Source organism: Cynara cardunculus (assembly GCF_001531365.2).
Source record: "Cynara cardunculus var. scolymus isolate 2C chromosome LG 2, CcrdV1, whole genome shotgun sequence".
Taxonomy (NCBI): Eukaryota; Viridiplantae; Streptophyta; class Magnoliopsida; order Asterales; family Asteraceae; genus Cynara; species Cynara cardunculus.
In genome coordinates, this window is record NC_037529.1 from 9,205,171 (window position 1) to 9,218,189 (window position 13,019).

At 36.2% G+C, this 13,019-nt stretch overlaps 1 protein-coding gene across 1 annotated transcript; it reads left to right on the forward strand.

Moving 5' to 3' along the window:
- Window positions 1-1,974: 1,974 nt before the first annotated feature.
- Window positions 1,975-2,364, forward strand: LOC112505835. The gene has a single exon (XM_025109866.1). The coding sequence runs from the start codon at window positions 1,975-1,977 to the stop codon at window positions 2,362-2,364; it is 390 nt and encodes a 129-aa protein (XP_024965634.1).
- The last annotated feature ends 10,655 nt before the right edge of the window (window positions 2,365-13,019 follow it).

Sequence of the window (13,019 nt, forward strand, 5' to 3'; positions counted from 1 at the left end):
ATGTTGGACAGGATTTCTGGATAAGTATATGGCACTGACATTATCACAATAGACTAATGTAGCTTTGTGGATAGGGCAATTCAGTTCCAAAAGGAGATTGCTAAGCCAACACGACTCGGAAACCACATTAGCTACACCTCTATATTCTGCTTTCGCGCTTGATAGTGATAAGGTGGTTGTCGTTAGATGACCATGACAGTAAGTTGTCCCAAAAAAAAGGCAATATATGGAAGTCGAGCGTCGCGTGTCGGGACATCCGCCCCAGTCAGCGTTAGTGTATGAAACCAAAGAATTAAGGGAGGATTTATATAAATGCAAGCCCAGATGTAGTGTTCCTTAAATATATCAAATTATCCTTTTCAATGCACGCATATGACTATCTTGTTGATCGTGCATGTGCAAACAAACTTGTTGCACTGCATGGGAGATATTCGTCTGAGAGAATGTAAGGTATTATAAGGCACCGGTTAGATTACGATAGTGAGTGGGATCATCACACGGTTCGCCATATTTGGCGCTGATTTTGGCCTTGGTGTCAACAGGTGTGCCGCACGGGGAACATGCTGACATTCGAACCCATTCAATGATTTCCTTGGTCTATTTGCGTTGAGAGAGAAATATCATGTCCTTATGATGTGTCTAAGAGGCCCGAGATCTTTCGTGGCAAACTCAGAACTGAAAGAACGCATGATGGTGGAGTGCAATTTGTCGCTAGAGGTAGTGAGTATGATATCCTCGACACATAGGAGAAGATAGGCATAGTCATGTCCGTGACGATAGATAAAAAAAGAATGATTACACTTGCTATGAGAGAACCCAAGAGTGGAAACATAATCTGCAAATCATTGGTACCATGCCCGGGGAGCCTGTTTAAAGCCTTATAGAGATCGCTTTAGAAGACATACATGATCCGGGTAATTCGGATCTCGATCCCGGGGAGCCTGTTTAAAGCCGTATAGAGATTGCTTTAGAAGACATACATGATCCGGGTAATTCGGATCTCGAAACCCCATTAGTTGATGCATGTAGATTGTTTCGTTCAAAATGCCATGCAAAAACGCGCTTTTCACATCAAGTTGATGAATCAACCATGATTTCAATAAGGCAATGCTTAGCACGAAACAAATTGTTTTCAGTTTAACAACGGGGCTATTATGGTCAAAATTGAGTTTGCAGAATAAAAGGTCTTTGACCTAGTTTTTAGGAATCAGTTTACGTTTATTTTTTAATTTTTCCTTTGGACTTGTAGTCCCTGCTTTTATGCTTTTCTGTTAGTTCCTTTGTAGGCTATATATTGTAACAACCCGTCCCACATCGGTTGGTGAGGAGAACTAAACACTCCTTATAAGGGTGTGGATACCTCAACCTAGTATGACGCGTTTTGGGGCTTGCGTTGTGCGGCTGCCAGAAACAAAACCGTGCGGCTACTGCTTTGTGGTTTAGCGGGCAGGTTAGTCAAAGCGGACAATATCATTGCTATGGGGTTCTGGGGGCGTTACATATATAGCCATGCTTATTGATTGAATTTTTAACGTGAACACTTTGTGTTAATACCTCTTTGAGTTCTCTGATATAACAAGTGGTATCAGAGCCACTGTAAGAGAGTTGTGTGTGCCTACGCAAGTGAGCGTTCAGTGAGTGAAACACGAGTGTGAGTGAAACACGAGTGTGTACGAGATGACAGAAGACTCAAGCAGCTTTCAAACTCCCTGTGTGCCTAAGTTTGATGGTGACTATGATCATTGGAAGCTGTTGATGGAGAATCTGTTACGATCCAAAGAATATTGGACCGTAGTTGAAGAAGGTTACAGGGAACTACGAGAAGAGGAACAAACTACTGCAGCTCAGCGTAAGTTTCTGGATGATGCAAAACTCAAAGACCTAAAAGCAAGGAATTACTTGTTTCAGGCCATTGATAAGTCCATCCTGAAGACGATTGTTCAGAAAGCTACAGCAAAACAGTTATGGGATTCGATGAAAGTCAAGTACCAAGGTAATGCACGGGTGAAATGGGCTCAATTACAACACCTTCGAAGAGAGTTCGAGACCTTGGAAATGAAGACGGGGGAATCGGTGACCGATTATTTTGGACGGGTAATGATTGTGTCCAATGATATGCGGAACTGTAGTGAAGAAATGGATGACGTGAAGATTGTAGAGAAGATCTTGAGAACTCTCACAGATAAATTTAATTTTGTTGTCTGTTCTATTGAAGAATCAAAGGACATCGACCAACTAACGGTCGATGAATTGCAGAGTTCTTTACGGGTACATGAACACAAGTTGAAAAGACGAGGCGGTGAAGAACAAGTCCTTAAAGTGGAGTCTCATTCGAATTATGGCAGAGGCAGAGGTCGAGGCTGAGGTAGTCCTTCAAGAAGGGGCAGAGGACGAGGAAGAACCAGACCAGATTTCAACAAAGCCATAATCGAGTGTTACAAGTGGCATAAGCTGGGGCATTTTCAATATGAATGTCCCACCTTCGAAAAGGCAAATTATGTGGATTTTGAAGAAGAGGAAGAACTGCTCCTAATGGCTGAAGCAGATTTTGAAGAAAAGGAAGAACTTCTCTTAATGGCTGAAGCAGAGATCAACAATGACAACGTTACGGGCTCATGGTTCTTTGACTCAGGTTGCTCAAATCACCTGACAGGTAACAAGGAGTGGTTTGTTGATCTTGATAATAGTTTCAGCCATACTGTATGACTTGGAAACGGTTCACGATTGAATGTTTTGGGTAAGGGAAATATCAGGATGGAGATTGAAGGATTAACACATACAATTACTGATGTGTTTCTGGTTCCCCAATTAACGACAAACCTACTCGGCGTAGGGCAGTTACAAGAAAAAAAAGGTTTAATTTTCTTGATTAAAAAGGGGGCGTGCAAGGTTTTCCATCCTCAAAGAGGGCAAATCATAACATTTTCAATCACTTCCAACAGAATGTTCATGATCTCAGCAGTGATGAAGCCTCAGCCAAGTAAGTGTTTACAAGTGGATGCGGGGGAGTCAATCGACTTATGGCACAAACGTTATGGGAAGCTCAACACCAAGGCAATAAGAACCATGTACTACAAACAAATAGTAACGGGATTACCTCAATTAAAGGGTCAAATCCAGGTATGTGAAGTGTGTAATTTGGGCAAACAACATCGGGAGGCTATACCGAAGAAGGGCCTGTGGCGTGCAGCAGACAAACTCGAGTTAATTCACACTGACTTGTGCAGTCCCATTTCACCAGCATCACAGAGTGGAAAAAGGTACCTACTTGTTTTTGTTGATGACTATACTCGAAAAACATGGATATATTTCCTTTCTGAAAAAATGAGACTTTTGATATGTTTAAAAGTTTTAAAAATATGGTTGAAAAAGAAACCGGAAATTATATCCGTTGTTTAAGAAGTGACAGGGGAGGGGAATTTAACTCAACTCAGTTCAACCAATTTTGTGAAACACATGAGATTAAGAGGCAATTGACTGCTGGCTACACTCCACAACAAAATGGAGTGGCGGAGAGAAGGAATCGTACTATAATAAATATGGTACGATGCCTCTTAGCCGAAAAGGGAATGCCTAAGTATTTTTGGCCGGAAGCTGCCATATGGACATGCCATGTGTTGAATCGTAGTTCCACTTCATTGGATGGAGTAGTTCCCGAAGAGTGTTGGAGTGGTTTTAAACCAAGTGTTGAATATTTCAAAGTTTTTGGTTGTACGGAACATATTAATGTGCCCAAACAACTAAGAACCAAGCCAGATGATCGAAATCACAAATGTGTGTTACTTGGAGTAAGTACAGAGTCAAAAGCCTACCGCCTATATGATCCAATTCAGAAAAAATTAGTCATCAACAGAGATGTGATTTTTGATGAAGATGCAAAGTGGGACTGGAGCCAAAGTGGTTCAAGTCCTAGTCTTGAACTTATTGATCAGAGTGAAGGCGATACAAATCCAGAAGAAGAGCAAGCACCTGATCAAAATGTTGCACAAGGAGATAATGATGATCTGCAAACAGAAGAAGTGACAACAGCTCAACCAGAAAATTCGGAAGATTCTGAGGTAGACACACCTCTACCAACAGGAAGACCCAGAAAAGAACCTACTTGGATGCAAGACTATGCAAGTGGAGGAGAATTTTTTGATCAAGAGGCTGACCTGGTTATGTTTAGTGCTCATGATGATCCTGTTACATATGAAGAAGCTGTTAAAGAAAGAAAATGGGTAGATGCCATGAAAAATGAAGTGCAGGCAATTGAAAGAAATAAAACCTGGGAATTAGTTCATCTACCGGACGGTGCAACGAAAATTGAGGTGAAATGGGTTTCAAGATGAAGTTAAGTGAAAATGATGAGGTCGATAAATACAAGGCGCGACTAGTTGTGAAGGGGTATGCTCAAAAGGAAGTGGTCAATTACGGTAAAGTCTTTGCACCCGTAGCAAGGTGGGATACAATTCGAACATTACTAGCAATTGCTGGGCAGAAGGGGTGGAATGTCTACCAATTGGACATAAAAAGTGTGTTTTTATATGGGTAGCTGAAAGAGACTATTTATGTCAATCAACCTCAAGGATTTGTCAAGAAAGGGGAAGAAGATAAGGTTTATCGACTTTACAAGGCCTTGTATGGATTAAAGCAAGCTCCAAGAGCCTGTTTTAGTCGAATTGATGGTTACTTCAGGCATAAAGGGTTTGAAAAGAGCAATTATGATCACACTTTGTTCACGAAAAGGGATGGAAAAAGCTTTATTATTGTAAGTCTATATGTGGATGATTTGATTTATGCTGGTAATGATTTTTTGTTGTGTGAAGAATTCAAGAAATCAATGCAGCAAGAATTCGAAATGACTGATTTGGGAATTATGAGRTTCTTTCTCGGAGTAGAGGTTCATCAAGATCAAAGAGGCATTCATCTTTGTCAAAAGAAGTATGCTAAGGAGGTTTTGGAAAGATTTGGAATGTGGAATTGTAACTCGGTTAAAAATACAATAGTTCCAGGCACTGTTCTCGTGAAGAATGGAAAGAGTGATCAAGTTAACTCTACTGTCTATAAGCAGTTAATAGGCAACTTAATGTATTTAACAGTCACACGACCAGACATGATGTATGTGGTTTGCCTACTGTCTCGTTTCATGGCTGAACCAAGGGAGGAACATATGGAGATAGCAAAAAGGGTGTTAAGATATCTGAAAGGTACGACTGTGGATACAAGGTTGAGGGCTTACACAGACAGTGATTATGCAAGAGATGTTGAAGATAGAAGGAGCACCTTTGGGTATGTTTTCCTTTTGAGTGATGCAGCTATATGTTGGAGTTCAAGGAAGCAGTCAATGGCGTTGTCATCTACGTAAGCGGAATATGTGGCTGCAACTTCATGTGCTTGCCACTGTGTGGCTAAAGGGTCTACTCGAGCAACTCAATCAGAAACAAAGTGAATGCTCTGAAATTCTTTGTGATAACAGCTCCACTATTAAGCTGTCGAAGAATCCTGTGATGCATAGGCGAACGAAGCACATCGATACAAGATATCATTATCTGCGTGATCTTACAAGTCAAGAAGTGGTGAAGTTAGTTTTTTGTGGAACTAAAGAACAAGTTGCAGATATCATGACTAAACTTATAAAGTTGGAGACTTTTGTCAAACTAAGAGGGCTGCTGGGAGTTCAAACACGTGAAGAATAAACTAAATGCTTATTTAGCATTTTTAGTTTAAGGGGAAGAATTATTATGGTCAAAATTGAGTTTGCAGAATAAAGGTCTTTGACCTAGTTTTTAGGAATCAATTTACGTTTATTTTTCAACTTTTCCTTTGGACTTGTGGTCCCTGCTTTTATGCTTTTCTGTTAGTTCCTTTGTAGGCTATATATAGCCATGCTTATTGATTGAATTTTTAACGTGAACACTTTGTGTTAATACCTCTTTGAGTTCTCTGATATAACAGGGGATAAATGTTTCCGTACTGTCGATTCCAACCTGTTGAGACCTGCCATCCCCAAAAAGTCGGGCTTTATGCCGCTCAAATGAACCTCAGAGTTAAATTTGTGACTAAAAATCCACATAGATCAAATAATGTTAGTATAGTGTGGACGTGGAACTAACTCCCACGTCCCATTTTTAATTAGCGCAGTATATTCGTCACACATGGTGGCTTTCCAATTTGGTTCGGACAATGCGAGGTTTTAAGGTGCCGACTTTAGAGCGTGTGGTCATCGTGTGTGTGGGGGTTGGATGGTTGGGTGTATAAGTGACGAGTTGGGGGAGACAATGATGGGATGGATTGGTGAGCGAGTGGGTTTAGGTGATGAGGTAGGGTGGTTTATGGTGTTGTGGAGGGTGTGGGCAGTGGGTTGCTATTGGGTACTATAGACGTGAGTAACGGAGGGGCGGGAAATATAGTGGTGGTTGGGAAAGGAAAGGGTGTGGATTCATCACAAGTAGGAGTTGGAGTAGTGGGTGGTGGTATTGAAGGTAGACGCGAGAGAAAGGGAAAACAGACTCGTCGAATTTGGCATGATGAGAGAGAATTGTAACACCTTCATTTTCACTATTAGTCTTGTCACGTCATTCTCGTTAATAAAAATAAATAACCTCAAAATATAGTGGCTAATAAAGTCATCTTACAGCGGAAGTCTTACAAAAAAATTATATAAAATTAATAATTCAATGTTAACCCGTCCCATACCGGGTTACATTACAAAATGAGTTTAAACATAAACCTAAACATCTGAAATATAACAATAATATAATTCTCTAGGCGAGAACTTTGTCATTTGTCCACTCTTGAACTTCTTGCACCTGATATGCATATTAATTGTCAGCTTTACAAAGCTCGGTGAATTCATGGTTTTTTGTGCATAATCATACATATCTCAACAGCCATAAAACAAAGAATACCCCAAATAAAATAATACACACATTTGTTTCAAACCCTTTTTAAATAATAATGAGATCTCTTAAATTCTCGTCGAGTTAAGGTCTTACCGTCATTGACACTTCCCCGGGTTACACAGCTATCCTTCGTCTGATCACTCATCCCTAGGATATGTCATTCTTATGACTTTTGACCCATTCTCATACCCGACAAAAATATTAACCCTTTTATAACATCCTAATTAATGTTTAAAAACACATAAACAAATAGCATGCAACCCATAATAATAATTCATATACATGTATCAAGTCGATAAACATGTACATAAGACTAACGCAATGCTCAAATAATTTGTACATAAACATGCATCCCAGTTAAAATCTCATGACGATTCACCTGAATAGTTTTGCTTAGTTAAACCTCGTCACTGAATAATGCCCTATAACATGTAATTATATTTAGAGTCTTAACTTTTCCCAAAAAGTCAACCTAAAAGTCAAATGGGTCAAAACTAGGGTTGACATAGTCGAGTCGCCGCCACAGCAATTTTTAGCCCAAACCGCTCGACGTACAGACTACCATAGCCCACGGAAATTGTAACAATAGAAAGGTAATTGAAAAACGAACTCAACCATATATTATACATCAATTTTAGTTGAGTATTTTACCTCCAATTGTCGTTTTTGTGCGGAATGATCATATGTCGCTCCAAACTCAACATCTATCTCGTTTCTTGATGAAATACCGAAATTCCAAAGACGTTACTCCCTTACACCCTTAGAAATGTCTCCACAAAAATTCAGCCGAAAATTCCAATTTATAAGGCGTCAAACCGTCTCTAGAATAGAAAAAACATGATTTGGTAAATGATTTCCAAATCTCAATCATTTCCAAATTAGTTTTCTACATTTGGCAGAATTAGTCCCTTTAGTTTTTCTTTCTACATTTCCATCTCAAATCAATTAAATACAAAATATTTCATTTTCTTTTTTTATTGATTTTATTTATTGCAATAAAATAATATTTTTCTGAGTATCGACATTTTACTCCCGTATGTCTTTTACTCTTTAAATTTTAACCACTAACATTTATTTACTTTACGAATCATAAATTTTTAGAATGATACAAGAATGTTTTTCCTGGTAGAGATGTTGAAATACTTGTAACCTCGATGGTATTTGGGATAACCTACAAATACACATGGTGTGGATATTTATAATATTGCTATCAATTACAATATATACATTCTATATTTATAATATTGCTATAAAAAAGGCTCTGGTAAAGGGCGGGAGTCAATCACAAAGGTGATGCTGATTGGTTTGAGTTTGGACTCTAAAGATAAAAAGTGTCTGGAGGTTCCATGTTCAAATCCAAAAAGAAATAAAAATCTCATTATGACCACGGGGGTTCAAATGTGGTGACTTCGGGCTACCCACAAAACAAGTTGTCTTTCTGAGATTAGTCGACTTACATAACGAATTGGATATTCAGGTTAATAAAAAAAGTACTGGAGTCTTGTTGAAGAAGTTTTAGGGTTTTAAAATTGGTTTGATTACTTGACCTTTCAACCTTTCAACCTTTTAAACTAAAGAATGGACCATCTATCCTTCCGTGTTTTCTTTAATTGCTTTGAATTTTCAAACCTCAAGTTTCAATGTTAACCCTTAAAGTTCCGATGTTTATGGTTCCATCCAAAAACATTTATAGTTTCACATTTAAGGACCTAATGTAACCGGCCCTTAAATTGTTTTTTTATTTTGTGCGGTTGCATGGGCTACCATACCCAATAAGCTATATTTTCCCCTGCATACTTCAATCAGATCCACTCACATGTATTACCATAAGTGAAAAGATACTCTCATGTTTTTGTAAAATAAATGTATTCTCATTCGAATCGTTACTTATATAGATATAGGTTTGTGTATACATAAACATATATATATATATATATAGGGGCCTAATCAAATGAGAACTAATTAGTTTGTGGTAACAGTGAGAACCAATATTAACCAYAAATCAATAGATAAATTAGGAAATTTATAATTTTGACAATTTTGAATTAAAATATTAATACAAGGATATTTTTTGTATTTTAAAACTTTCCTCCCTCCTCTCTTCTCTATCCGGCCACCGTCCGCCGGTGATACTACAATGGTATCACAATGCATCATATATGTGTTTGGGTATCACATTGATGTCGTTTGTGTGGTCGATCGAAGATGTAACACAGTGGTATCACTATGCATCTTATATATGATTAGGTATCACAATATATCTTTTTGTTTAACAGAGTCAATATTTTTAGGTATCACAGTGGTATCATAGTGGTATCACCGGAGGACGGTGGCCGGAGGCCGGAGAACGGTGGTTGGAGAGAGAAGAGAGGAGAGAGGAGAGATGAGAGTTTTAAAATACCAAAAATATCCTTCATTAAGATTTTAATTTAAAATTACCAAATTTATAAATTTTCTAATTTATCTATTGATTTGTGGTTAATATTGGTTCTCACAGTTACCACAAACAACTCAGTTCTCCCTTGAATAGGCCCCTATATATATATATATATATATATATATATATATATATATATATATTATTTTTAATAAACCAAAATTAAATTATAAAAATTTGAAATGGTAATAGTGATTGTGATATTTCAATAAAATCAAACGAGTGGTGCGGGGTCATAGGTTTGATGGTTAGCTCGTGTTGTCATTGCTGCTCTCGTTTAAAATATAGGGTTTGGTTTGGTTTTCGAGTGTGTAGGAATGTTATTTTTTCTTTTGGGTTTCTATTCTTATTTTTGGTTTTGTTTAATGTCTTCGGATTTGTATGGACTTGTTGAGTTTTTTAGTTCTCTTAGTTATGCGCCTTGCAAATCCTTCGTTCTTTTTGTTTTTCTTTCGTTTTTATGAGAATATTTTTGCTTTCCTTTCAAGAGAAAATTCAAATGAAACGGTATAAATTTATTTTATGAGAACTAGAATGGTACTTGCACAATACAAGGAGACACGTCTCGATGTTAATATTTTATTTTAATATTTATCTATGTTGATGTTATAATACGATTTTATGTAGTTTTGAGAAAATGATTTTTATTTTTGAATAAATATAAATTTGAAGATATCATAAAAGAATGAAAAAATAATAATAATGTTCTCGTTTTTTGTGTAATTTCTTTAATTCAATTCTTTTATTATAATTTAATTTAAGTATAATAATGAAGTAATTTATTTTTTGTTTATTAATATAACTTTTAATAAAGATAATAATTAAGTATTTTGTTACAACTCAATGACTATACTAGTTACATTTTAGATTTTTTATTATCAAAATGAGAAATTTATCATGTATTTTATTATGTTTATCTGCAGTTAGTTACCCGAATTCAAATATGAAGTTTCAATAAGTTGTAGTTACACATAATTTACTTGTAATCTAGAATTTTAAATAAATATACATTAATAAATAAAACTTCATACATAAAAATAATTTTTAAGAGTTATTGTCAAATAACCTTATAATATAATATGTAAATATAAGATTGATTTAATTTTATTTATGAAAATATTGAAGGTCAAAAATAGTGTGAATTTATTTAATTTTTGTTGAGAACTTACATGCAGTCCCGAAATCCAAATATATGCTAAAGAAAAAATAAAATTCAATAAAATTTTATCCATCATTTAATTATATATTCCAAAATCCAAAATCGAAATAAACATATTTCAGTTCAGTCCACCGGCCCTAAGGCCCAAACTCAAATGTCATATCTTTTGGGCTTTTTTTAATTTATTTCGTGGGCTTCCTATGGGCTATTATAAGTAAAGGGGTTTAGGTTTATTTTGGGGGAAATAACCATCTTTCCCTTGGGTTTATTAGATACCATGGACATGGACATGGAGTCATGGACAGCCGTTTGGTCCAAGGACCAAAATTACAGAAAGTGCAAACCTGTAGGTGTTTTATGTAATAAATAACGAGTTACAAACTGTAAGGACTAAAATTGTAATTTAGTCAATTATTAAATAATGTGATAAACAAGGATTTGTAGAAGATTCCATCCCTGTGGTGGGAGTACTTGTCTCAACTAAAATAATCCCAACAACAAAAATATATTATCTGTAAAAACATATTCCGTGACTCTATTATTTCCCTTTTTAAATAATATCTTAAATTACGAGTTTAAAAATTTTCAAATTTCAAATCCATCTTCAACACAAAATAAAATTTAATTAATTTAATTTAATAAATCGAGTTTTGTAATCATTAATGTTCGATTCAACACTTTATTCAAAAGTTTGAGTTAGGTCAAACGAGTCATACTTTTTTTGAGTGAATAAACGAGTTAATCGATTTTGAATTCGACCATATAAACAAGCTTATAAATCATCAATGTTGAGTTATAAGTTACGATATGTAACTCAAAATTGTTTAACGAACATTACGCTTGAGCTTGAACATTGAAAAGATAAATTCTAACTTTACGTTGTTTTGAAAAAAAGATATTCGTGTTGGAGTCGAGCTTTGGGGATGATATGATTTATCTCAAGTTGAGGCTAAACAATTTGCTAACCCAACTCGTCGATAAACATATCCATGTATGTAGTGTTCTAGTCGGGGGTTTTCTCAAGAGCTGTTTGTCTTGTGGAATAGGTATATGTCGTGTTATCCGAGCCACGACCATTCAGATAACACTATATTTGTAACTAGACATGTACTTGTTGAACCGACATTCGTGTTCCATTTCCGGTCTCCACGGATTCATATAATATGTTAACTCTTGGAAATGCCTAATGTGTACGAATTTTATCAACAATTTACCAATTTTATTGTATAAGAAGATAAAATGCATACTGTATCACATACCTTTTTAAATTTTTTTATATATATAGCAGTTGTGGTGAGTTTGACGATGATAATAATAGTAAATAGGGTTGTAAACAAGTGAAGTCGTGTTAGAAACTGGATTGGGTGTGCGGGAAATTACAACAAGAAATTGGATAAAATCAGAGATTGTGTAATATCTGAAGAAATATTTCGTTACTGTCTTGATTACCTGAGAATAATCTTAAATTACACTTTATGATTTTTGCATAAATTAAAAATTATGAAGTTACAGAAAATCCACGTATATTAAAATGAATGCCCTGGTAAAAGTACTAGAATTTATGAGCAATTATCAAGCGATGTAACCTCTCGATATCATTTATGAATAGGTATGGTCGTAGGGTTGAACATGGGTTACATTAATCGGGTTGAAAACATTTGAACAACACAACCCCCTGAATCGTGCGGGTTAGGTTGAGTTAGTCATGTTGAAACTTTAGTACATCAAAATATTCTCGTATATTTGTTACGTTGAACATTATGTGTTATCTATCATTAATCAATTGATACAACTTATTCACAATTATTAAGTAGAACACATTCAACTGTGTTTCTTAATATTTATATGAATAATCACATTTACTCAACATATATACGAAAACAAATGTAGGTGTTATATAGAGAAGAAGAAAAGAGTTAAAATAAATGCATATGAAGAGCGGATGGTCTAATGGTTTAGTGTACATATTAATAACGGATTTAACAATCATGTTAAATCCAAGGAATAGAAGGGTATTGGTTCATCGGGTTGGTGGGTTCAAATAACCTAAACCTAGTTCTAACCCAATACATACGGTTTAAAGACTTTACAACTCGATTAGACATTGGGTTGAGTTATTACGGTTTGAATGGGTTGGATTTGCTGGGTTGGTCGGGTTTTTGTGCACCCCTGTGAACAGGTTTGCATCAGTGTGTAAACCCACGAGTGAGTAACACTTCCACCCACTAATGAAGCCTTATCGGTGCCATTGACAAAACCTCACTAGCACCACTCATGTACATCAAACGTTGAAATCATCAATGTTACTTCCTCATATTTCGTTTGGTGGATGCGTCGTTCACCCTACCCCTTGATCGGTCAGTGAGATCACTGTTAGGGTTCTGTCCATTGGAACCTACAAGGGGGTGGTGTGACCCCCGAGTCCCTGACCCCTATCATATGACAACATTCGACGACCCCGAGTTATATCTAGCTTATACGATTGTCCATTCTTCACCTCCTAGCTCGTATTTTAGTTCAACTATCAACCCTTCATTTT